Raw genomic sequence first — 25,143 nt, 5'->3', positions numbered from 1 at the left:
TTCAATTTCCTATAAAAATGTAAAGGGATGAAAATGTCATATTTTTGATAGTTTAGCCGGAAATTCATTTTTGAGCCAAAATAATATTGAGGGAATTAGATTTTTGGAATTTTCATGGGCTGGGAACTTTGAGTAGAGGATTAAATTTCCTATAAAAAAGTATTCATTGATTTTTTTCGGAGTCTCAATAATTAACAAGTTATTTTAGTTTGAACTCTGATTTATAGTTGACCAAAAAATTTTTTTCAAAAATAATAATAAAAAGTGATTATTTTCTCCCATTAATTTTTTTTGAAAAGCATTATTTTTATTTTTAAAATTTATACCGTCTATAAATTATCCTACAAAACTCATAAATCTCTAGAACTTGACTGAAAAGTTTGATCGCGCAGTCTATCATATTTAAATTTATGTTAAAAATTCAAACTACTGCATGTAAAATTTTTTTTTCAAAAATCAAAATCTACAAATTAAAAAAAAATTAAATTTTTTTACAGCATTTTGTGATTTTTGACACAGAGTAAATTTTTTCGATGATCCTGAAGTTAACAGACAATCAAAAATTTTCAGATTTTTTTTTTGTACGAAATTAGTGACAAAAAAAAATAAACTAAAAAAATGCACATGTAGAGAATTAAAAAAACCATACGTGCACTTATTTCATATATTTTTTTTAAATAATTTATTGCTTTGAAAAATATCCAAAAATTTTTAGACGTCGGCTAACTTCAGTATCATAAAAAATATAAAATTTTTGGTTTTTCTCCTTATTAATTACAAAAAAATATAAAAATGAAAATCTGAAAAAATGCACATGTAGAGAATTAAAAGAACTATAGGTGCGATTTTTCAAAATATTTTTTTTTCATAATTTATCGTTTCTAAAAAAAATCAAAAATCATTAGACGTCGGCTTCAATTCAGTTTCATTATTTTTTCGCGCCCAAAAAAAGCGCGTAAATGTAATAAAGTTAACTAGACTAATAATAATAATGATTTTCAGGAATGAAGAGGCTTATTGTTCGCGTTGTTGGTCCTACGTTTTGACAATAACGAAAGGCTGGAGACGAGCTTTGTTTTACCTTCCGCTGTCGAGTATTTTGGCATGGAAACCCCACAACTTGTGGCTCTCTTTTGTCGCTGGTAAGAGTAACCAAAGACTAAAAAGCTCAGTCGTTGTTTATCCACATCCTGTTTCATTACATTTTCTCTGTTCTCCCCACCCCCACCCCAGCCATCCTCTTTTATCCACTTTCTCATCCCTCTCTCGTCTACTCTTCTGCACACCGGTAGTTCTTAATCTTCACCCGCGCACATTAATTTCCCACTTTATGAGATTTACTGCCGAGAAAAGACGTTTAATAATAAAACAGAACGGCTATTTAAATGAAAATTAACTACATTAACTTAACTAGCTTGGAAAAAATGAAAAATTTATAAATATTTTTAATTTCCGGCTCCCAGATGGAGTTTTGCTACAGTTCATAAAAAACAACCCCCTGGTTTATAGTTAAAATAAAATTAACTCGCTATTTGCTAGGGTATTTACTTGGATATTTTTTTTTCAGCTGGGCTTCTAGCTGGGTTGTCGTTATTACACATAATTTCGAGCTTATTGAGCCAGCGTAAACCTAATCGGCCTAGTAATGATTCATTGGGCGAGAGATTATTGAATGCCAGACCTGAAATTTACGATCGATTCGAAGAAGTTTTAGTAAGTTATCATTATTATCGTCATTATTCATTTTCAATTGATAATCGACTTGGAGTTAGTGGAGCTGGATTAATTTCTAATGATTTTTTTAATTAGATATTCATGAAATTTTAATTTACTGAGGTTTAATTCTCTCATACGGAGCTTCGCTACTCCTCTCTTAAAATGAATCAGTGAAAAAACCTACAAATCAGTGAATATTCACTGCGAATCAGTCCCAAGTATATTACTGATCAATTAGTGATATAGGGGAGGGTGGGGCAGAGCGGCCCCCCTAAGCCAATTATTACTTTTTGTGGCTTTCAACCATAAGATCACTTTACTTTTGTCCTATTTCGAAAAAATTTATGGACATTTTGCCAAAATTCTGAAAAAAAAAAAATTTTTTTTGTGGGGCAGAGCGGCCCCCTTCCAAAAAATGATAAAAAATTTTTTTTTTTCGTTTTTTTTTTTTTTTTAAATTGTTTTCATCATTAAGAATGTATTTCTTTTTCTTAACAACTATTTTTGGTTTTATATTACTCGAAAAAAATTTTTTAAGGTGTAACAAATCGTTCACCCTCGATTACCTTAATTACTAATTGTTATTTAATAAAAAAAAAAAAAACAATTCTATAGTTTTACTTTATTTCAAAAATTTATCAACTAAAAAAAAAATTTTATTTTTATAAATTTCTAATGACCAAATTTGCCTCTTACATAAAGAAACTGCCGAAAAATATGAAAAAATAATTTTTTCGGAAGTTTCGGCTGGTCCATTTTGCCCCAGGTATGCGTAGGGCTAGAAATGTGGAATTATAATAATTTTTCTTTAATTTGACGATAAAAATATGAAAAAATCACTTTTTCGAAATTTTGGGCTTGTCCATTTTGCCCCAAATGTCATGCGTAGGGGTAAAAATGCGCAACATATCGGATTTATAGTAATTAGTCGTAAAAAAAAAATTTTTTTTTGATCAAAATTTTAGGGGGGCCGCTCTGCCCCACCCTCCCCTATTTGGGACTATTTGTGCAGTGAATATTCACTGATTGAAGTACTTCTCACTGATTCATTGTAAGAGAGTAATTTTCGTGAAAATTCAAACGGACGTCATTCAAACTCAGAAGAATTTTCATTCAAAAAATCTTTAAATCTCCGTAAAAAATATTCAATTACGAAAATTATAATTTATTAAACTCCAGAGAAAATGTTAATTATTTCAGTCGATTAAAATTGCGCTGAATTACTGAGGAGATGAAAAATTAAAAGGAAATTATTTATAAGATTTAAATTGAACTAATTACTTTAGAGTAATTTTCTGGGATGAAAATAAATTTTGATAAATATTTTTCAAATATAATTCATATTGATATGAAATATTAAATTATTGTTTTTTTTTTCTTATAAAAGGTCACAGAAGTATTAGACGATGGAGTCGGAGGAGCAATGGGGCGAGTAGGAGATAGTGACGGGGAAATATGACACGAAAGACAGCCCTCGTGGGCTAGCGAAACTGACGAAGACAGTGAACCTGAACAAAGGACTTGTCAAATTGCCACCTTGTCCTAGTTGCATTAATTATAAATATATATATATATATTTATATTTAATTATCACGCATGACCATCGGCTATTAAAAGAAATAAAATAAACAACTGGGGTGGAAATAAATGTGAAATATTTTCCAGAATAATTGTCAATTGCAATTTTAATGAACTCGAGTTCATTTAAAAATAAAAAAAAATTATACATAATAAAGATAAAAAAAATATATGAAGATAAATAAAATTTTTATAAAATATATGGAGGAAATAATTGAGACTTTTTTTTTAGCGAGGCTATAAAATTGTTTATTGTAACAATTTTTGTACGCATACTTAAATAATTATGTAAAGTCGCTATAAAATTTTAATTACTATTATAATAAATATAATTATAATTATTATTATTGTTATTATATATTTTATATATTAAATTATTTAAAGTGTATGTAATTGTAATTACTAATTAATTATAAATGTAAATGTAGTTAATAAAGAAATAATATTAAGACATGACTCGTGTTTTTAATTTATTTGGTAATTTAATTACGACTACCTTTAGTTTTAAACCCTTCCATTGGGTAAATTGGACCTATTGTTATTTAAAGACTAAAGTAATTTAATTAAGTTATTACCTTGAGTACTTACTCAAGTAACATCAGATATAATATTAATTAATTAAATTTAATAATTTATAATTATATACGTCCAAGTGATTAATTTATTTAATTAAAGTCACTTTTGCCGATTTGTTACTTAATTTCATACTGAAGTCTACATTTATTATCATTAATAATAATTAATTGAGCATCATTAATTATTCAAAATTAATTTTTCATTGATAATTAATTAATTATTTAAAGATATGAATACTTTTTTATTGATTTATTTCATTTTTTTACTGAAAATGATCAGATATGATCATATATGGATATGTTAATCTGATCAGATACAAACAATGACTTTATCTGATCATATATGACAATATATGAGCACTTATATACGATTAATGACGAACAGTAACTCTATCTGATCATATATGACCATATGTGATCAGTCATATATAATCAGATACAAACAATTGACTTACCTAATCATATGTGAACATTAATATATGATATCAGACTAACAATGACCGTATTCGATCATATATGACCATATGTGATCAGTCATATATAATCAGATACAAACAATTGACTTACCTAATCATATATGAACATTAATATATGATATCAGACTAACAATGACCGTATTCGATCATATATGACCATATGTGATCAGTCATATATAATCAGATACAAACAATTGCCTTACCTGATCATATATGAACACTAACATATAATATCAGACTAACAAAGACAGCATCTGATATGTGGCCACGTATATGATATCAGATGAACAATGACCGTATCCGATCATATATGACCATATGTTATCACTGATAACATATATATGACTGATAACTTATCAGTCATATATAATCAGATACAAACAATTGCCTTACCTGATCATATATGAACACTAATATATAATATCAGACGAACAATGACCGTATTCGATCATATATGACCATATATAGTCAGTCAAATATAATCGGATACGAAAAGTTGCTTTATCTGATCATATATCTTCACTTATATATGATATCAGTCTAACAAAGACAGCATCTGATCATACATGGCCACATATATGATATCAGATGAACAATGACCGTATCCGATCATATAATACCATATGTGGTCAGTCATATATAATCATATACGAACAATTGCCTTACCTGATTATATATGGACACTAATATATGATATCAGACTCATAAAGACAGCACCTGATCATACATGGGCCCATATATGATATTAGATATGATCATATATATTTGGATGTGATCACATTCAAATAAATATATGATTATATCTGAATATTTTGTCCCAGGTTAGCTGAATTTTCATACTCATATATGATCAGACATGTGTATACATTAGGGTGAGCCAAAAAAACCAACCTATCGAATTTACGTCTTAAAAAGGACCTATATATCGATGAAAAAATTCTCCCATTGGGCAAAATTTTTAGCTCAATTTTAAAAGGTGTCGGTAGCCATTTGAAATTTCCCATTTAAATAACATGCAAAAAAATTTTGTTTTATTAAAAATATTATAACTTTTGAACCGTGTGAGATAAAAATTCGGCTCTAGAATATTCTTGTATGGCATTAAATTTAAAAAAAAAAAGTCCTGGGAGTCGAATTTGTAAACTTGATATTTCGTATGCTAACAGGCCATCAAAGTCTAGAGTAAACAGAATCATACAAATTTAAGGCTTTGATATTAAAAATATCAATACTACGAGAAAATTTGTTCTACATGTAGTGCAATGAAATCACCAACAATATCCACGTTGTAACAAATAATATTTTGTTATCGATCACAATAAAAGAAAAGTATTTGGAAAATCCAAATAAAACCTTAAATTTGTATGATTTTGTTTACTCTAGACTTTGATAGCCTGTTAGTATACGAAATATCGAGTTTACAAATTCGACTCCCAGGACTTTCTTTTAAGAAATTTAGTGCCCTACAAGAATATTCTAGAGCCGAATTTTTGACTCACATGGTTCAAAAGTTATAATATTTTTAATAAAGCAAAATTTTTTTGCATGTTATTTAAATGGGAAATTTCAAATGATCACCGACACCTTTTAAAATTGAGCTAAAAATTTTGCCCAATGGGAGAATTTTTTTCTCGATATATAGGTCCTTTTTAAGACGTAAATTCGATAGGTTGGTTTTTTTGGCTCACCCTAATATACATGATCATAAACAGATATAATTCTATCTGATCATATAATATACGATGTTACTTACAAAGTATAAAATATCAAAAGACTTCAGATAAGAGTTAGAAAAGCGTATTAAAGCCATTATTTAGTATTGTCTCAAATTTTAATCGTTAATAATAAATAAATACCAACTATCATACTTAAGTTCACAATAATTAATAAGTATTCATTATTAGCCACAACAATCTGCTGTAAGTTTAATCCGAAACGCTGAGATTCTGCATTTCATTATCAAGCGACATTGGATTCTTTGGCCAGCAACTTAATTTATCTAGAAACTCAATAAACAGCGGATTGCCACCCAGTCTCTCGACTTCGTCCCGCGCTTTTTTGTCCAGATCCTCCAGAACTGTCCTTGTGTAAGCGAACGAGCCGAACTTCTCTAGCAAAGTCACGCAGTACTTCTTAACCTCAATGTCCGTTGTTCTCTTACGCAAGATGTCTTTGATTGTTCGTTAAGGAAGTCTACCATCTACCTCTTACCCCAATTAGTTATCAACAACCACTCAATTTTATTCAATAAAAGGATACTCAATACTTGCGGGTCTTCCGGATAAGTTTGAATTGCATGAATAATTGGAAAACTGAATTTACCTTCCGATAAATCTTCACAGAAACTTTTATTATCCGAGTACTTGAAAAAAATTAATTAATTGTTGACATTTTCAATTTTATTTAGAGGTAGGAAAGCAAAATTGGCCACTGGGGTTAAATGGGACAGGTGAAATTTTTTATAAATTAAAATTTTAAGGGTCGAAATTACGCTCTAGGGTAAAATGGGCGGCTCCCTGCCTTTATAAATCCGGAATAATTTCTCATGCAAAAATTTCTCAGCAATAATTACTCGAACAAAAATTTATCCGACACAAAAATCAAATTTTTCAAAAAATTGTGGGTAAAAAATAAATATTTGTGGTGAGAAAATATGCCTTGAGAAATTATTGCTGAGAAATTTTGTCGCAAGAAATTATTGCATGAGAAGAAAAAGACGGTCGCCAAAATGGGCCGGATACTTCGCGTGCCAAATGCCAAAAGGGCTTATTACAGCAGTTAGATAGGGTTCCATGCCAAAAGGGCGTATAAAAAAATTTTTTTTGCCATTCTTTTTAGAATCGCTCGAAACGTAAAGATCTGCAAAAAAAAAATTTTTGACGTACTAACGCCAAAAGGGCGTATCTTAAGATATACGCCCTTTTGGCTTTAGGAAATTGTCGGTCTAAAGCCAAAAGGGCGTATAAAAAAAAATCAAAATTTTTCGAAATTTCGAATAAAAATTCCGTATTATCAAGTAAACAAATAAATTTTTTAAAAATTATAATTAAATATAAGTTGTTTCTCTTCTCTTTTAATTTTGAAAAATTTTAATTATTATCTTTATAAAATGTTAAATTAAATATAATTTGTTTCTAGTTTTACTAGTTTAATAATAAAATATTTTAAATTTGAAATATTCAATCTTATTTTTAAACTTTAAATACAATTAAAAGTCGACTATTACCAAAAAAAATTATACGCCTTTTTGGCTTTAGATCACTAAATTTTCAATTCCCTAAAGCCAAAAGGGCGTATAACTTGAGACATACGCCCTTTTGGCTTTGGAAATTTTTTTTTTCATTTTTAGACTTAGAACATGTTTTCAAAACGATTGGCACAAAAAAAAAAATTATACGCCCTTTTGGCATTTGGCACGCGACTTGTTAAAGAACACAGAAAAATTCTACATAAAAAAATTCCGACATTTTGTCTTCTTCATATTTTATAAAATGAGTTAATAAAATTACCTCGCGCATTGACAAATTACAGTAATCATCTCTTATTTGAAAATAGAGTCCTAATATTCCAGTGAGCATCGAAAAATCTTCTTTGCAATCGGAAAATAATTGCATTAATCGTATCGCTAAATTAAATAATCCTCCAGTTTCTTTAAGAAAAAATATAACGATCGTTAAAACTAAATTTCCTCAACTCTAGATTAAATGAGATGTAAATTGAGTGAAGAAAATAAAGTCATACTTCTCATAGTCATGTGACGATACTCAGCCTCAGTTGGACAAATATAATTATCACGCCAGTAAATTTCAATTCCTTGTCCCCGATGAAGCTCTAATAGTTGTTCCGTGTAAACTTTTGTTGCCTGAGGGTCAATATTATATACACAACTACACTAGACTAGTTTATACGTAATCGTCGGGTTAAATTTTGTTCCCTTATATATTTTTCATTATTTACTATGATAATCCAGTGGTTAGCACCAAGTAATTATTCATCAGTCATCACGTACCTCCGGGTGCTCTAGAGCAAGCACGCGCTCTAGTGCTATGAAGATTGCGTAATTTGCGGCATTTATTGTACTAGGGACGCCGAATATCGAGTGAGCTACTGGAATACCTCGACGCAATATCGAGTTATCTTGTATGTCATCTAAACTGCAATATTAACAGTTACTGTTTATTGTTTTTACCCTTAAATTAGTCAGCTGCTGGTTCACTGGTGGGTGCCAACTTAGTCTATTACTTACGTGACGGATATTAAAGTAAGTGTTTAGACAATTAGTGCTGGTTAGTGATAAATGTGCGTTAGTTTTTATTTATTTATAAGATAATAGACCCAATAGCCGAGAAATTGAGACCCAGTTATTGGTCCGGAATTTATAATCTTTAGAATTTAAATATCTGGTTAAATTTTTAAAATATCGAAAAAAGTAATTCAACCTTTTTTGTAGCTCTTTAAATTTTCTACAAAAAAGTGTTTCATCACTTTTATCGTAAGATGAATATTTAAGGCTCTAGAGGCTTATATAGATTAGTAATGATCAAAAAATTTATAACAACTAGTCTGTTAAATATATAATTTTGAGAATTCAAATATCTAATTAAATTTTTGAAATATCGAAAAAATAAAAGAGACCTTTTTTGTAGCCCTTTGAATTCTCTACAAGAAAGTATTCTGTAGATTTTATCGTCAGATGAATATTTAAGGCTCTAGAGGCTTCTATAGATTAATAATGATCAAAAATTTATAATAGCTGGTCTATAAAATACATAATTTTGAGAATTGAAATATTTAATTAAATATTTAAAATATCAGAAAAATAAAAGAGACCTTTTTTGTAGCCCTTTGAATTCTCTACAAAAAAGTTTCTCATCACTTTTATCGTAAGATGAATGTTTAAGGCTCTAGAGACTTATATGCATTAATAATGATCAAAAAATTTATAACAACTAGTCTATTAAATATATAATTTTCAGAACTGAAATATCTAGTTAAATATTGAAAATATCAGAAAAATAAAAGAGACCTTTTTTGTAGCCCTTTGAATTCTCTACAAAAAAGTATCTCATCACTTTTATCGTAAGATGAATGTTTAAGGCTCTAGAGACTTATATGCATTAATAATGATCAAAAAATTTATAACAACTAGTCTATTAAATATATAATTTTCAGAACTGAAATATCTAGTTAAATATTGAAAATATCGGAAAAATGAAAGATACCTTTTTTGTAGCCCATTAAATTTTCTACAAAAAAGTATTCTATAGATTTTATCGTCAGGTGAATATCTAAGGCTCCAGAGGCCTTTGTAAATTAATAATGACCAAAAATTTTGCTGATGTAGTTTATAAAATATAGAACATCAACTTATTTTGCGAAGATAATCTGACACGATGAAAAGTAGTCGGGTATTGGGTCTCTTGATTATTACCGTGAGTTATTTTAAGAAATTGGGTGGGTAATTTTTTTTTTTTTCTAGTAAAAAGACTTACAGCAGACTTGAGTTGTGGAGAATTTGTACAATATCTCCAACAGCTTGCAATTTTTCCGATGGAATTTTTAACCAGCAATTCATAGCATGAGCTAATTTAGCTCTTATTTGTTTGCCAGGAACTTGGAGAATGTAATTGAATGGTTGTAATAATTTCTGTAATTCAAATATTTGTTTTGATTCATAATTTTAATTCCTATTGATTTTGAATTATCGCTAAGAAAATTTCAAATTAGAAAAATTAGAAATTATCATTTTTTTCAGAAATTAAAAAATTTTTCAAAAAAATGAAGTTTTACAAAATAATCATTTAACTTTAATTTAATTATCACTAATAATTAGAAAGAAGTTAAGTCATTTTTTAAATGAAAATATTTTATTTTTCGTAATAAATTCAAGGAAATCAATAATGACCTCGAGTGAAACATAAAAAAAATGTATGACGTATGCGAAATATATGAGATAAAAAAAATTCTAATAAAGAATAATTAAGATAAGATAAAAATTCTACTTATCCATAAAAAACACAAAAAATCTTCTAATTACTAACCTCATCTTGGTCTCTATCTCCACTTTTTGAATAAGGTATTGAATTATTATCGGAAGACATTTTTATATTATCAACTATTCGAGTATTCTGAAATAATCGATACTTAGATTAATTATTGGCTACTGCCGTAGATGTTGTTTTATTTTTAATTATCCGGCAAAGTGAACTTGGCAGCTCGATATGACAATTGAAAATGACACGACAGTCAGACAGACGCTTGTCTTAAGCGTGTAAGAATATGTACATATGTATACATATAAAGATAAATTAGGTTTAAAGAAATATACGCAGTGCGCAAGTGAAATTGCAGGCAGAGACATCTTACGTTTTATAAAATAATTTATTTTGACGACCGTTGGTCAGAAAGGAATGACCATTAGCACCATAACCCTCTCGCTTTGTTTAAGAAAATACTGTGCAAAAGATTTTTCAAACAATAAATTGGAAAAATTTAGGGAAACACAGGCCATAATTCTCTAAATCTAGGTCAAGGATCCAGAATTTTGATAAAAACTGCGACACTTTCATGAAAACATACAGGAATCTGCTTATTTTCGGGTTCTTTTCAATTAGACGATAAAAAATTTCCTTGCAAGCTGAGTTACATCGTGAAAAAAATTACTTTTCAGAACAGCAACTTCAAAAGTTAATTCTTTAAGGGGTTAGGGGCAGTCAGAGAAACGAAAAAATGAGAATTTTCAGTAATTTTTTTTTGCTATTAAATCATTTTATTTTACAAAAGTAATAATATGGCATTATTAAACAATGTTTTGACTTGAAGTCACGAAAATTTGAAAAAAAAAAAATTATAATTTTCAAAGTTATAGCTGTCTGTGTTGACCCAGTTTAAAAAAAAAAAGGTCCTTGCGGTGACTGTCATAAGTCCTTGGAGATTCATCTAAAATCAATCGGATGAAAAAAATTAGTTTTATAAATAGATAATCCTGGGCCTGATCGAAGCTGATTTTTTTTTTTTCAAAAATTAACAAAATGGCGGCCTCAGAAATTTTTTCTAGATTTTCAGGAAAAAATCAACAGTTAATTAAGGCCGCCATTTTGTTAATTTTTGAAAAAAAAAAAATCAGCTTCGATCAGGCCCAGGATTATCTATTTATAAAACTAATTTTTTTCATCCGATTGATTTTAGATGAATCTCCAAGGACTTATGACAGTCACCGCAAGGACCTTTTTTTTTTAAACTGGGTCAACACAGACAGCTATAACTTTGAAAATTATAAATTTTTTTTTTTCAAATTTTCGTGACTTCAAGTCAAAACATTGTTTAATAATGCCATATTATTACTTTTGTAAAATAAAATGATTTAATAACAAAAAAAAATTACTGAAAATTCTCATTTTTTCGTGTCTCTGACTGCCCCTAACCCCTTAAAGAATTAACTTTTGAAGTTGCTGTTCTGAAAAGTAATTTTTTTCACGATGTAACTCAGCTTGCAAGGAAATTTTTTATCGTCTAATTGAAAAGAACCCGAAAATAAGCAGATTCCTAAAAATTCTCATTTTTTCGTGTCTCTGACTGCCCCTAACCCTGATTAAACAAAATGATTAAAAATGATTTAAAATGATTTGTTTTTCAATCATTTTAAATACTTTTTAATCCTTCAAATCATTTCTAATCCTGTCTCTTATGGACATTTAACGTGTGAAATCATTTTTAATCATTTTTTTTAATCAGGGAACCCCTTAATTTAAAGAAGATTCGGTTGAATTAAAGAAATTAATTTTTTTTTTTCAAGATTGCAAAATTTAAAAACTTTCAATAATAAATTTCATAAACAGAAAGAATTTTTTTCGCCGTTTTTTCCCGTCACTAAAAAGAATAATTTCAAACTAATATTTTTTCACTCAACTCAGTTGTTCTATTGAATTCTCGTATATGTTCCGCTGATATACAGTGAATCATAAAGTAAAATTGTAACAATGTATAAGTAAAGTTTCGCATCCCCTACCCAGATCTCAAAATACATCAACACAGGAACATTTTTAAAAAATTTCTTCGGTGAATGAACTCATGCACCCCATTGTAGAAGCAACATTTAATTTCAGTCTTGTTTTACTTCGCTACCCCTAGTCTTCGTCTATACAACACTTTGTTCTAACGGTTATTCTGGTCCGTGGAATCCATCATCACACCAATTACAGCTTTCGCTAAATGTAAGACTTTCAGCACGTGAATATTTAAGCAGATAATTGTTGTAAATCGACACTATCATTAACGGCCCCACATTGTCTATAGCTGCGAATTCATCGCTAGATACAAATGTATTTCGAGCAACTGTTTATATATTCATAACTTCGAGCCCTTGTCTAATCAACTATGTAGCAAACCGATAATTAGCAATCGACGCCTCGGAGCCGCTGAATATCCCGTATCACAGTCAGGGTTCACGCAGTTCTCATACAAACGTCAGACTCATTCGTTGAAAAACCATCATTGCAAAATGTTATTCAAAGCAACCCCAGAGTTTGCAATAGCTTTTACTAAACTGACGTCGATACTCGGCAGCTCCTGGCCGCACTACAAAAATGCAACCAAGTGTCAGCTTGTTGTTTTTAATATAAAATGGTGGTTTTTTTGGTTCATGTCAATAACTGCGTTTTTACCCATGTATTATGCGTCTTACAATAACACGAAAAATATATTGAGTTTTACCAAAGCATTGTGTGGGGCTGCTAATTGTACCCAAGCTTTTATAAAAATGTTGTTGTGTAAAATACATTATCATAAGCTTCAGGTTTCAATTAACTTCCATTAATTCAAATTAACCTCCTGCGTACATTTGTACTTTCATACACTGTAAAAAGAGCGGTGTTAAAAATGGACTCGTTTTAACTCCGCCCGGTGTAAAAATTAAATTACACCGGTGTAGGAGGAGTAATACACCGGTGTTAAAAATACCGGTGTTAAAGTGGGGTAATCGGTGTAAAAGCGGAGTAAAATCGGTGTAAAAGTGGGGAACCGGTGTAAAAGCGGGGTAAATTGCGTCCACTTGGAGTATTAACTTTAAAGATTATAAAACACCAAAAATGTCAATTCTTTGTGAAAATTAACAACAAATATCATTTTTTAACAAGTATACACACAAAAAAAAAAATTCTCGACTGAAGGTAAATATTCTTGATTCAAGAAAATTTTTTTGGAGACCTAAATTTTCTCAGATAAAGTACACGGTGAAAAATTTCCACTAAATTTTACTATGGGTGCATCGTAACGCTGGACTATAAGAAACTGGTACAAAATTTACAAGTGGCCCATAGTAAACGTATGCGCATAGGCCACAATCGTGTAATCTGCGCCTACGTTTACTATGGAACACTTGTAAATTTTGTACCAGTTTTCTTATAGTCCAGCGTTACGATGCGCCCATTGTAAAATTTAGTGGAAATTTTTCACCGTGTAGAAATCTTCTCCAACCAAGACGAACTTTTTTTAACCAAGACGAATTCTCTTGGCTCAAGAAAATCTTGACTTGGTTCCCGAAAACGTTTGTCTTCAAAAATATTTTCTTGACTCAAGATATCTGTTTTTTCTGTGTAGTGATCGAGTAAGTAAAAATATTTCCACATCAGTAAAATCTTTTAACACCGGTAAAGAATATCTACACCGGTAGCGGCGTTATTTTAACACCGCTTTCGGGGGTAAATTTAATACCTACACCGCTCGGACTTACCCCGGTTATTTTTTACAGTGTAGTATGTAAGAGATTGAGAAATTTGTGGTCTTATTTTATCCTAGTACTCGGGAGGTTAAAGACTTTTTTTGACAATGATTAATCTGTTTTTGGTGCCGATTGCTCGATTCAATAAAAATATTTTTATTGTAGTTTCTTTTATATGAAATGGAGAAATATGTCGGGCAGGCACGCGCTAACGAAAGAGAATTGTTCATCAGTTATATTGAAAGATGTGGACGATTACATGTTTCGATAGTATTATCAGCAGTGATGGCAGCTGTTATAATAATTATCGCGCCCATTGTAATACCCCAGCCGTTTCCGATGTTTACTGAATATCCTTTTCCAGAGGAAGGACATCCTACTTTTGAGATTATTTACTTGCAACAAAGCATCGCGACGATTCATTGCATCTCTATACCAGTTTTCGATTGTCAAATAGCTCTGCTACTCTGGTACGCTGGTGCAAGACTTGAATTGTTGGGCGACGAGTTTCAAAAAGTCACCGACAACCAGCAATTCGTCGTTTGTGTTAAGAAACATCAGTATTTATTATGGTAATTTATATTTTTAATTTTGAAAAAAAAATTGCTAATGATTTTTAACCGATTACTAGGTTTATTCAGGAAATAATAATGAGTAGTCGTTACATTCTTGCAACGACGGTCGTTATGTGCACGATAGCTGTAATTACTAGTGGGGTTCATATTGTTGGGGTAAGATTAATCATTGTTGTTATTCAAACTATCATTACCTATACTAAATTTCAACAGAAGGAACCTATTGCTGATAAAGTCACATTCGTTATTCTATCGATGGGCTTATCGGCAGTGTTGTATCTTTGTGCGTGGCCAGCAGAACATCTTGCGCAAATGGTAATAGTTGATATTTATTATTGTTCATAATAATTAATATTAAGAATAAAAAATGGCAAGTATAGCAAAAATTCGGTAAAATTACCGATGGCAGTCACTTTGGAGTACCAAATTTACCTCAGGATGGTTATTTTACCCCCATTAACGGTAGCTCAGTACACTTACACGAAAAAATAGATACCCGTGCAAAATAGTAGAGTCATGTAGGGCAAGCGTACGCAGTAGGTAAGGTGCGCACACTTGCCTACATAACTCTAAATTAGGTTTTTCAGAGTAATCTAATAGTAAACTTACAGTAACTTATTTTCCACTGTTAGTCTACACGGAGAGAAAAAAATTGTTCTGATTCCTATGCTAGAATGGCAACCATTGATATGTTACATAGTAACGAAGATTTTTATAAAAATCCTGTGTGAATTTGATGAAAAAATCTTTAGAATTGTGGCAAAAATATGAGTGACAGCTCATTCGATGCGGAATCAAATTTTGAGCAAAATGTATTTTTTATTTTCTATATTCATCAAAATCTCAATTTTTTATTAACAAAAAACATAAACAAAATAAAGAATCTTAGATTTTTGTCTTTAGATCTTGCTCAAAATATGATTTCGCATCGAATGAGCTGTCACTCATATTTTTGCCACAATTCTAAAGATTTTTTCCATCAAATTCACACAGGATTTTAACAATAATCTTCATCACTATGTAACATAGTAATGGTTACCATTCTAGCATAATAAGAATCGGAACTATTTTTTTCTTTCCGTGCAAGTTATACAGCTGCTCCGTTTCTAAACAGAGGCAAAAATAAAATTTATGAAATATATCATATTTACAAGACTCCACTGGAATTAAAATTGCTAAAAAATCGATTTTGAAAAATTTTTCCCTTCGTGTGTTTTGAAATTGGGCAGCCGTATAGTCTCACTGAATTGCACTATTATTTTTTTGTAAAACGTACACTGAGAGAAAAAAGTGTATATTTCCAAGTAAAATTTCTTGATTCAAGTATTATTTTACTTAAATAGTGCCAAGTAAATATTTTCTTAATTTTAGTAAAAATGCATTGTTTGTAGAAATTTATGAGTAGATGTAAACAATAGTTATAAAGATAAGAAATATTATATAATAAGTATACTTCGATGTAGTAAATTTTTCCTTGTTTGCGGTATTATGAGTTAAGTAAACATGGTTACTTGAATTTAATTTTTTTTTCTCTCAGTGTAGCATCCAAATATACCTAAATGTGTCCTAACATTCTTAGCTCAAGATGAAAATTTTGCTCAGATATTTCTAAATTCCGGAATTAACAAATTTTTTCAGTGTGAAAATATTGGAACCGCTTTATACTATTCATCTTGGATTAGAAATTCGAAGGAATTAAATAAAAGTATCTTTATCGTGATACAAAGATCACAAAAACCAGAAATCATTCAAGTTCCTGGAATTTTACCCATGCTCTCGTTACCTTACTATGCAACGGTATATTTTTAAAATATTAAAAAAACTATGAAATTTACTTTTTTCACTCCGAAATTTCAGCTAATGAATAATTTCATTTAATTACAGTTTCTATCGAAAACCTTTTCGTACTTTACGACTTTGCGCGTTGTGTTGGACAAAATGGAAGACTGATCATTCAAATGTATGCAACCATAGTTTTTAAATCAAAAGACAATCAAATTACTGAACTGTGGGTATAAAAAATTGTGCGGGTTATTTTAAGAAATTTCAAGGAATATGTAAGAAAAATTACGCAGTCAAACTGAATGTCAAAAGTCTTCAATAATTTTATCAATTCATAGCATCACATCTGTTTCAATGCGTAAAAATATGTAAAATAAGTCAAAACATTAAAAATATTTTCAGAAAAACACTAGTTTAACAATCACTGTCATTCAGCAAAATGAAACTTTAAGTTTAAAGACTACCTTGTTATCGAGCTTACGACTCGCTACTCTATTGTACAATAATCAGTTGGATATTTTATTGAGTACAAAACCTTATTAAGTATGTGAATCTGATTATGTGTCTCTTTATTTTGATATTTCCACAAAGCAACGCTGAGTTTTTATTTTAAAACAGCCAAGGAGAATATACCTGTTACCAAATGTATCATTAGACTGTATATTTACTATCCTTTTCCCAGAAAAAAGCACTAAATCATGATTATCTATCGCAGAAAATTCGTATTACGGTTCTTTCAAATTCTTATTATTATTTTTTTTTTTTGGCGGTTCCAAAGATTCAAAAATTAAAATTCAAAATGTGACAAATCGGAAGCAATTATTCTCACACTTAAAAACTCAATTTCGAATGATAAAATTTTCTCACTTACGAAGAGCTGTCACTTCTGTTCCGCGCTCAAGTATAGAAGAACAGAACTATCTGGGTCGCACTAGAACAATAAATGGAAACTGTCCGCGTTGAACTTCATAGTACGTAGTACAATTGTTACAATGTATAACTAAAGTTTCATAACCCTCTGTCCGAATCTTAAAATAAACACAAAGCAACATTTTCAAAAAAATTCTTCGGTGAATGAACTCATGCACTCCATTGTAAAGCAAACATATAATTTGTCTTATTTTACTTCGCTACCCCTAGCTTACGTCTATACAAACACTTTGTTCGAGCATTTATTTTCATTCGTCGAATCCGTAACATCTATATTTTGCCTAATTACTGCTTTCGCTAAGACTTTCAGTGCGTGAATATTCAAGCAGATAATTGCATTCAATCAACACTAACATTAACGGCTCCACAATGTCTGGAGCCTACGAATCCATCGGTAGATACAAGTGTATTTCGAGCAACTGTTTATCTATTCATAACTTCGAGCCCTTGTCTAATCAACTATGTAGCAAACCGATAATTAGCAATCGACGCCTCGGAGCCGCTGAATATCCCGTATCACAGTCAGGGTTCACGCACTTCTCATACAAACGTCAGACTCATTCGTTGAAAAACCATCATTGCAAAATGTTATTCAAAGCAACTCCAGAGTTTGCAATAGCTTTTACTAAACTGACGTCGATACTCGGCAGCTCCTGGCCGCACTACAAAAATGCAACCAAGTGTCAGCTTATTGTTTTTAATATAAAATGGTGGTTTTTTTGGTTCATGTCAATAACTGCGTTTTTACCCATGTGTTATGCGGCTTACAATAACACGAAAAATATATTGAGTTTTACAAAGTCATTGTGTGACGCTGCTAATTGTAGCCAAGCTTTTATAAAAATGTTGTTGTGTAAAATACATTATCGTAAACTTCAGGTTTCATTTTATTTTTACAAACTTTTTTTAATCCTGATTGGTTAATTTAATAAAATTTATTTATTGCAGTTCCTTTTCTATGAAATGGAAAAATATGTTGAGCAGGCACGCGCTAATGAAAGAGAATTGTTCGTTAATTATATTAAAAGGTGTGGACGATTACATGTTTCGATAATGATATCCGCGATGATGGCAGCTGTTATAATAATTATCGCACCTATTGGAATGCCCCAGCCGTTTCCGAATGTTGCTGAATATCCTTTTCCGGTGGACGGACATCCTACTTTTGAGATTATTTACTTGCAACAAAGCATCGCGACGATTCATTGCATGTCTATACCAGTTTTCGATTGTCAAATCGCTCTGCTACTCTGGTACGCTGGTGCAAGACTTGAATTGTTGGGCGACGAGTTTCAAAAAGTCACCGATAACCAGCAATTCGTCGCTTGTGTTAAGAAACATCAGTATTTATTATGGTAATTTATATTTTTAATTATGAAAAAAAAATTGCTAATGATTTTTAACCGATTACTAGGTTTATTCAGGAAATAATAATGAGTAGTCGTTACATTCTTGCAACGACGGTCGTTATGTGCACGATAGCTGTAATTACTAGTGGGGTTCATATTGTTGGGGTAAGATTAATCATTGTTGTTATTCAAACTATCATTACCTATACTGAATTTCAATAGAATGAACCTGTTGCTGATAAAGTGCCATTTGTTATTTTATCGATGGGCTTGTCGGCAGTGTTGTATCTTTGTGCGTGGCCATCAGAACATCTTGCACAAATGGTAATAATTTATATTTATTATTGTTCGAAATGACCATAATGAAACCAGTTATTTCTGATTTCCTGAAAAACGATGATTCTATTCATACTCATAAAGTTAAAGGTGTGGCTCAATAAGTTATAGATCTAATTGAACGGAATATAGTATAGTGCCGGATAGCTCAACTGGTAGAGCACTCGGTGCGATACCGAATTGGTCTGGGTTCGATTCCTAGTTCGGGCTATCTATGTTTTTCTCAATTTATCTATAAATTGTCTTATTGAGAAGGTTATTTTGCAAGTTTGCATGTTTAGGTTTCCACTATATTCACATGGTAATAAAAGCTCGCACCGGGTCTCTATGCGCCTCTAATTTATCATCATACGGTGTTTTATGGAATTTACGGTGAAATCACCGAGCAGTGCGGTAAATTAACCGACTAGTACGGTAAATTTGTTAAGTAGAGCTCTATTTTATCTTTGGATTCTGTTACGAAAAAAACAACTTTTGTAGATGAAAACTGGCTAGCAAAGTAAAAATACGGTAATACCTCAGAAATTCAGGTTTAAGTACCGTTGTTACCGTACTGTCAGGTTATTTAACCACAATTATCGTTTCTCTGTAATATTACCGAAAATTTACCGGAAATTAGAAATTATGGGGTAATTTCACATCACTAGCCATGTAAATTTAGTAATAATTTAGTGATACTTTACGCAGATATCTTTGAATTCCGAAATTGATTAATTTTTTCAGTGTGAAAATATTGGAACTGCGTTATACTATTCATCTTGGATCAAAAATTCAAAGGAATTGAATAAAAGTATTCTTATCGTGATACAGAGATCACAAAAACCAGCGACTATTGAAGTGGCTGGTATTTTACCCATGCTCTCATTACCATACTACGCAACGGTATATTGTTAAAATATTAAATTTACTTCTTTTACTAATAAATTTTATTTAATTGCAGTTTCTATCGAAAACATTTTCGTACTTCACGACTCTTCGTGTTGTGCTGGACAAAATGGAAGACTGAGTTTCATTTTTGTTTGTATGATAATAGATTTATAATTAATATAGTTTGTTAAATTAATTAATCCCTGGCGGTTTTGAATCACCCTGGAAACACGGTGGAATCACGGTGGGCTTTTTTTCATTTTATCACCGTGGAATCAGGGTGGGTACATCGTGTAACCACCGTTGAATCACGGTGTATACACGGTGATAAAATGGCACAAACCCACCGTGTAACCACCCTGGATCCACCGTGATTCCACTGTGTTTCCACTCCCAGGGTGGTTCAAAACCACCAGGGATATAATAAATTTTAGGCAGTCATAGGTACGTTAAGTAGTTCGAATAAAATTTAAAAATAATTTTAGAAACAGATTTTATAAATGTAGCACTTAGAAAAAATTGTTATTTCATATGTTGTAGAACATATGTTTGTATATAATCATAGTTTTGAATCTAAAAAGCAATCAAAATAATAAAATCACAAACTGTTATCATAAAAAATTTCATGGCTTATTTAAAAATCCTCTTTCACTTTATTTTGATATTGCACAGAAACGACAAAAATTTTTTTAGTTTTTACCTCGAAATAGCGAAGACGAATGTACTCGATAACAAATATATTTACAACTCTTTCTTCACAGTTGAAATTTATGAAGTAATAATTACGAATAATTGCACTAATTGTGAAAAAATTCATCAATGAAACATCAAAATTACTACGAACTGCCCATCACTGGTTATAAAATTAATGAATGGCTATAATAGTATTAATAGTACGTACTCGAAGAGTTCTACCTGTCATCATGTCTCATTATATACTGAGGGTAGAATTATATTGCGCAACTAAGCAACAGTAAGTAAAACCATAATAACAAAGAAAGTTAATGTACCCGACTTCTATTATTGTTATTAAATATAAAATTGAATTTACAACCCTTTCTTCACCGATTTAACTTCTAAGTAATAACGATTTATGGCTGTGAAAAATTCACAATATATTACCCCTATTATGTTTCGACTCCGACTATTACAGCCACTGTATGAATACTTAAGCAACTAATTATATACTAAACCTTGTTATCATAGGCTCCGGTTTGTCTGCAACCCTTTCATTTTAGCCGCTACAGCTAATTTCAAACGCACCATCTTTTTAAAACATAAAAATAAATACGTCGGGCGGCCCGGAAAAACCGAAACTACCGAAAATAAATTTCGATAAATTTATTTGAGTTCTCGCCGTTGATGATAGAACGTAAAAAACAATTTTAGTGACCGGAAAATAGAAACTAAAGTGTCATTTTATTTTGAAAGCTCCACTACAGCATGTACTGCTGTAATTATATGTTTCTCATTGCAACCATTTTAGGCTTATGAATACATAATGGGTTATAATGAATCGACGTTTTGAAAATTATAAGGTATTATTTCTAGTAAAACTGGCTACGCATGTCCGAATTGCTACTAACGCACTCATTCGTCATCGAACCATCGTAACAAAATGATATTCAAAGCAACTCCGGAGTTCGCAATAGCGTTTACAAAACTTATAACATTACTGGGGACTTCCTGGCCGAACCCTAAAGACGCTCCGAAATGGAAACACGTTCTCTTTCAAATAAGATGGTGGCTAACATTTTGTTTATCAATATCTGCATTTTTGCCAATGTGCTACGCAGCTTATAATCACTGGAAAAATATATTAAGCTTTACGAAATCTGTTTTTGATGCTGCAAATACTGTTCAAACGTTTACTAAAATGATTTATTGCAAAATCCACTTCAAAAAAATGCAGGTTTAGTATCTTATATATATTTTAATATGATTATTTCTAATTTTATGAAATTTCAGTATTTGTTGGAAGAAATGGAAGATTATGTAACGAGTGCACAAGCACACGAACGCGCATTGTTCATAATGTACATAAAACGTTGTGGCAGATTACACGCAACTCTTATGATAAGCGGTCTAATGACGATTTTTATCATAATAGTCGCTCCTATTGGAGTACCCCAGCCGTTTCCGAATATCGTTGAATATCCTTTTTCTACAGAAGGACACCCGATATTCGAACTCATATATTTACACCAGAGTGCGGCTACAATTCATTGTCTCTCTATTCTAACATTCGACTGCCAAATCGCGCTATTGCTGTGGTATGCTGGTGCACGACTTGAACTTTTGAGCCAAGAATTTCACGACGCTGCTGACTATAAACAATTTAATGAGTGCGTCGAGAAACATCAGCATTTATTACTGTACTTTTGATAAAAATTATATGAGAAATATTTATTATTTATCAAAAATTCAACGGTTTTTCTCAAATTTTTAGGTACATCCAGGAAATCGTCGTCAGTAGCCGTCATATTCTTGCAACTACCGTCATAACTTGTGTCTTGGCCGCTATCACAAGTGGAATTCACATTGTTGGGGTATATTTTTTGACAACTATCTAAAAGTGATTTAAAATTTTTTTTTTAAATTGAAACTTGAATTTTCAATCAGAACGAACCAATAGCTGCTAAAGTTCCCTTTATAGTTGCGTCAATGATCATGGGTGTGGTACTTTATGTAACTGCTTGGCCATCAGAACATCTTGCGCAAATGGTAAAATATTAATTTGTTTTTACAGCCAATAGTGAATTTTATTGCGGCTTTTAAATTTGAATCTTTTAGAGCAGACCTTGTCCTCGTTTTAAAATTTTTATAACGAATGTCAAAAATGTTTACAAGTTTTTTAAAAACTTTTAGTTGATAAATCGACCATCAAAGTAAATTGGCCATAAAAACAAATGCATGTCCCATTTTACAGATGCAAAAAATTTCAAGTATTCCATCAAAAAACGATAGATTTTTTTACTTAGAGGGCCCTCACAAAAACTTAAATGGACATGACTATTAAAAATAATTAATATAAATGCCCCTACTATATTTTGTAGCTATCAAAAATTTTTAAAAAATTTAGATGAATTCAAAAAGTATTGGGTTCTACAGGCGCACCGTAAGGGTTACAAAAAATTCAAAAATTTTTGGATCTGAAGATCGGGACGTTTTTTGCGCAATAGAAGAAAAATTGATAAGTAAATTTCTACTGGATGACTAGATTTTTGAAATGTCTCGCATATAGATGCGAGTATGCCAGCCGAAAATCTTTGGACACCCCGTATCTCCGGATTATCCCTTGAGCAGTCGAATTACATAATTTTTTTCATTTTCGTTGCGCAAAAAACGTTCCGATCTTCAGGTACGTAAATTTTTTCAGTGTGAAAAAGTTGGAATAGCATTATACGAGTCATCTTGGATTCAAAATTCAAAAACACTGAACACAAGTATTTTGATCGTGATACAGAGATCTCAAAAAGCGGCGAGCATTGATGTCGCTGGGATATTACCGACTCTTTCGCTCCCTTACTATGCAACGGTATATATATATTTTGTTTTCAAACATATATAGATTATAAAAATGGTTTTTATCATAATACTAATATATTTCAGTTTTTGTCAAAAATATTTTCATATTTCACTACTCTACGCGTGTTACTTTCGAAAATGGAAATCGAGGAAGCGTAATTATTGCTTTGTAAAAATGTAGTCTTACTTATCGTGAAACCAGAACAGGTACACAATTATTCTTTGAAATATTTAATAAAATACAAAATATGACTAATTCCATTTATAAAAATATATTCATCCACAGAAATGACAACTTCGATTTCAACTATTTATAGTTTTGAACTAAATAGAATAGTAACAAAAAATTTATCAATATATAAAATAAATTATCAAATGTAGTATGTATAATATATAGATAAATAAAAAAATATATATGTATATATACGTATACATACGTAAAATTACCCGTATAATTAAAATTTAATAGGTTGTTGATCAGCGGTCAAAATCGATCGTGTGCATTTTTAAAAACAAAATTTATTACAGATACAGGCAGCTTTAGAATTTTTTAGCGAAAACATGTCTGAGGATTTTGATCAACAAGAAAAATCATTCAATCAAACTGATCGATAAGAAAGCTTTCAATAATTTGATCACTTTATAGCATCACAGCTGTTTTAATGCCTAAAAATATGTAAAATAAGTCGAAAAATAAAAAATGATTTCAGAAACTCACTAATTTATGTACCTGAAGATCAGAACGTTTATCGCGCAACGAAAATGAAAAAAATTAATGTAGTTTGACTGCTTAAGGGGTAGTTCCAGAAGTTAGGGGTTGGCCGAAGATTTTCGGCTAACATTCCAGCATCTATATGTCAAAAATTTCTGAAATCTAGTGACCCAGTAGATTTTTTACTTTCCAATTTTGTTTTTTCGTGCGGAAAACGTTCCGATTTTCTGGTACACACTAATTTAACACTCCCCTTTTATTTTATTATGATATTTCAAAGAAACGACACAAAATTTTTTATTTTCACCTTAAATGTACTCGATAGCAAATATATTTACAATCATTTTTTCACAGTCAAAATTTACGAAGTAATAATTATGAATAATTGCACTAATCGTAAAGAAATTAATCAATGAAACTTCAAAATTACTACGGACTGCCATCACTAGTTATAAAATTAATGAATGGCTATAATAGTACGTACTCGGAGAGTTCTACCTGTCATCATGTTTCATTATATACTGAGGATAGAATTATGCTTAGCAACTAAGCAACAGTAAGTAAAACTATATAACAAAGAAGGTTAATGTACCCGACTTCTATTATTGTTATTAAATATAAAATTGAATTTACAACCCTTTCTTCACGGACTTCACTTCTTAGTAATAACTATTTATGGCTGTGAAAAATCCACAATACAATACCTCTATTATGTTTCAACTCCTGCTATTACAGCCACGTATGAATACTTAAGCAACTAATTGTATACTAAACTATGTTATTATCGGCTCCAGTTTGTCTGCAACCCTTTCATTTTAGCCACTACAGCTAATTTCAAACGCACCATCTTTTAAAACATAAAAATAAATACGACAGGCGGCCCGGAAAAATCGAAACTACCGAAAATAAATTTCGGTAAATTTATTTGAGTACGCGCCTTTGATGATAGAACGTAAAAAATAATTTTAGTGACCGGAAAATATAAACTAAAGTGTCATTTT

The 25,143-nt window shown here is 30.8% G+C and overlaps 5 protein-coding genes across 6 annotated transcripts in view; 4 read left to right on the top strand and 1 right to left on the bottom strand.

Moving 5' to 3' along the window:
* LOC130671285 (uncharacterized) overlaps positions 1-3,528 on the top strand; it is a 42,497-nt gene extending 38,969 nt beyond the window's left edge. Inside the window, exons 4-6 of the mRNA XM_057475077.1 lie at positions 1,003-1,142; positions 1,568-1,713; positions 3,104-3,528. Of these exons, the coding sequence (XP_057331060.1) occupies positions 1,003-1,142; positions 1,568-1,713; positions 3,104-3,175 (358 nt within the window). The 3' untranslated portion in view covers positions 3,176-3,528. The remainder of the gene's footprint in view (positions 1-1,002; positions 1,143-1,567; positions 1,714-3,103) is intronic.
* Positions 3,529-3,580: 52 nt separating this feature from the next.
* Positions 3,581-10,461, bottom strand: LOC130671287 (terpene synthase). The gene is made up of 7 exons (XM_057475078.1): positions 10,387-10,461; positions 9,838-9,992; positions 8,355-8,499; positions 8,087-8,207; positions 7,855-7,994; positions 6,605-6,707; positions 3,581-6,515 (listed from the first exon to the last, which is right to left on the bottom strand). Exons 1-7 carry the CDS (start codon positions 10,444-10,446, stop codon positions 6,271-6,273), a joined length of 969 nt encoding a protein of 322 aa, XP_057331061.1. The 5' UTR covers positions 10,447-10,461; the 3' UTR covers positions 3,581-6,270.
* Positions 10,462-12,798: 2,337 nt separating this feature from the next.
* LOC130671360 (odorant receptor 30a-like) lies at positions 12,799-16,949 on the top strand. Its single transcript, XM_057475205.1, has 6 exons — positions 12,799-13,139; positions 14,229-14,635; positions 14,695-14,794; positions 14,852-14,953; positions 16,277-16,435; positions 16,523-16,949. The coding sequence occupies exons 1-6, from the start codon at positions 12,846-12,848 to the stop codon at positions 16,586-16,588; spliced, it is 1,128 nt and encodes a 375-aa protein (XP_057331188.1). The 5' UTR covers positions 12,799-12,845; the 3' UTR covers positions 16,589-16,949.
* A 654-nt stretch (positions 16,950-17,603) lies between these two features.
* LOC130670964 (odorant receptor 30a-like) lies at positions 17,604-20,490 on the top strand. The gene is made up of 6 exons (XM_057474606.1): positions 17,604-18,229; positions 18,299-18,705; positions 18,765-18,864; positions 18,922-19,023; positions 19,759-19,917; positions 19,976-20,490. The coding sequence occupies exons 1-6, from the start codon at positions 17,720-17,722 to the stop codon at positions 20,039-20,041; spliced, it is 1,344 nt and encodes a 447-aa protein (XP_057330589.1). The 5' UTR covers positions 17,604-17,719; the 3' UTR covers positions 20,042-20,490.
* Positions 20,491-21,459: 969 nt separating this feature from the next.
* LOC130670965 (uncharacterized) lies at positions 21,460-23,873 on the top strand. 2 transcript variants are annotated; one of them, XM_057474607.1, is made up of 7 exons: positions 21,460-21,814; positions 21,871-22,277; positions 22,352-22,451; positions 22,525-22,626; positions 23,282-23,440; positions 23,515-23,637; positions 23,717-23,873. In XM_057474607.1, the coding sequence occupies exons 1-6, from the start codon at positions 21,521-21,523 to the stop codon at positions 23,587-23,589; spliced, it is 1,137 nt and encodes a 378-aa protein (XP_057330590.1). In that variant the 5' UTR covers positions 21,460-21,520; the 3' UTR covers positions 23,590-23,637; positions 23,717-23,873. The 2 variants fall into 2 exon arrangements, with proteins under 2 accessions (XP_057330590.1, XP_057330591.1); XM_057474608.1 differs by lacking the exon at positions 22,525-22,626.
* The last annotated feature ends 1,270 nt before the right edge of the window (positions 23,874-25,143 follow it).

The sequence above is a fragment of the Microplitis mediator genome, chromosome 7, assembly GCF_029852145.1.
Source record: "Microplitis mediator isolate UGA2020A chromosome 7, iyMicMedi2.1, whole genome shotgun sequence".
NCBI lineage: Eukaryota > Metazoa > Arthropoda > Insecta > Hymenoptera > Braconidae > Microplitis > Microplitis mediator.
Note: the sequence above shows the minus strand (reverse complement) of the source record. Positions and strands in the feature narration are given on the sequence as shown.

Bases quoted from the DNA above. Each gene is read 5' to 3' on its own strand.
- LOC130671287 (XM_057475078.1), bottom strand. From the start codon at position 10,446: ATGTCTTCCGATAATAATTCAATACCTTATTCAAAAAGTGGAGATAGA. The intron at 8,500-9,837 runs GTAAGTCTTTTT...TTAATATTGCAG, and splicing joins CTCCACAACTCAAGTCTGCT to TTTAGATGACATACAAGATA. The intron at 8,208-8,354 runs GTACGTGATGAC...ATTGACCCTCAG, and splicing joins TTGCTCTAGAGCACCCGGAG to GCAACAAAAGTTTACACGGA.
- LOC130670964 (XM_057474606.1), top strand. From the start codon at position 17,720: ATGTCTGGAGCCTACGAATCCATCGGTAGATACAAGTGTATTTCGAGC. The intron at 18,706-18,764 runs GTAATTTATATT...ACCGATTACTAG, and splicing joins AAACATCAGTATTTATTATG to GTTTATTCAGGAAATAATAA. The intron at 18,865-18,921 runs GTAAGATTAATC...GAATTTCAATAG, and splicing joins GTGGGGTTCATATTGTTGGG to AATGAACCTGTTGCTGATAA.
- LOC130671360 (XM_057475205.1), top strand. From the start codon at position 12,846: ATGTTATTCAAAGCAACCCCAGAGTTTGCAATAGCTTTTACTAAACTG. The intron at 14,795-14,851 runs GTAAGATTAATC...AAATTTCAACAG, and splicing joins GTGGGGTTCATATTGTTGGG to AAGGAACCTATTGCTGATAA. The intron at 16,436-16,522 runs GTATATTTTTAA...ATTTAATTACAG, and splicing joins CGTTACCTTACTATGCAACG to TTTCTATCGAAAACCTTTTC.
- LOC130670965 (XM_057474607.1), top strand. From the start codon at position 21,521: ATGATATTCAAAGCAACTCCGGAGTTCGCAATAGCGTTTACAAAACTT. The intron at 21,815-21,870 runs GTTTAGTATCTT...ATGAAATTTCAG, and splicing joins TCCACTTCAAAAAAATGCAG to TATTTGTTGGAAGAAATGGA. The intron at 23,441-23,514 runs GTATATATATAT...AATATATTTCAG, and splicing joins CGCTCCCTTACTATGCAACG to TTTTTGTCAAAAATATTTTC.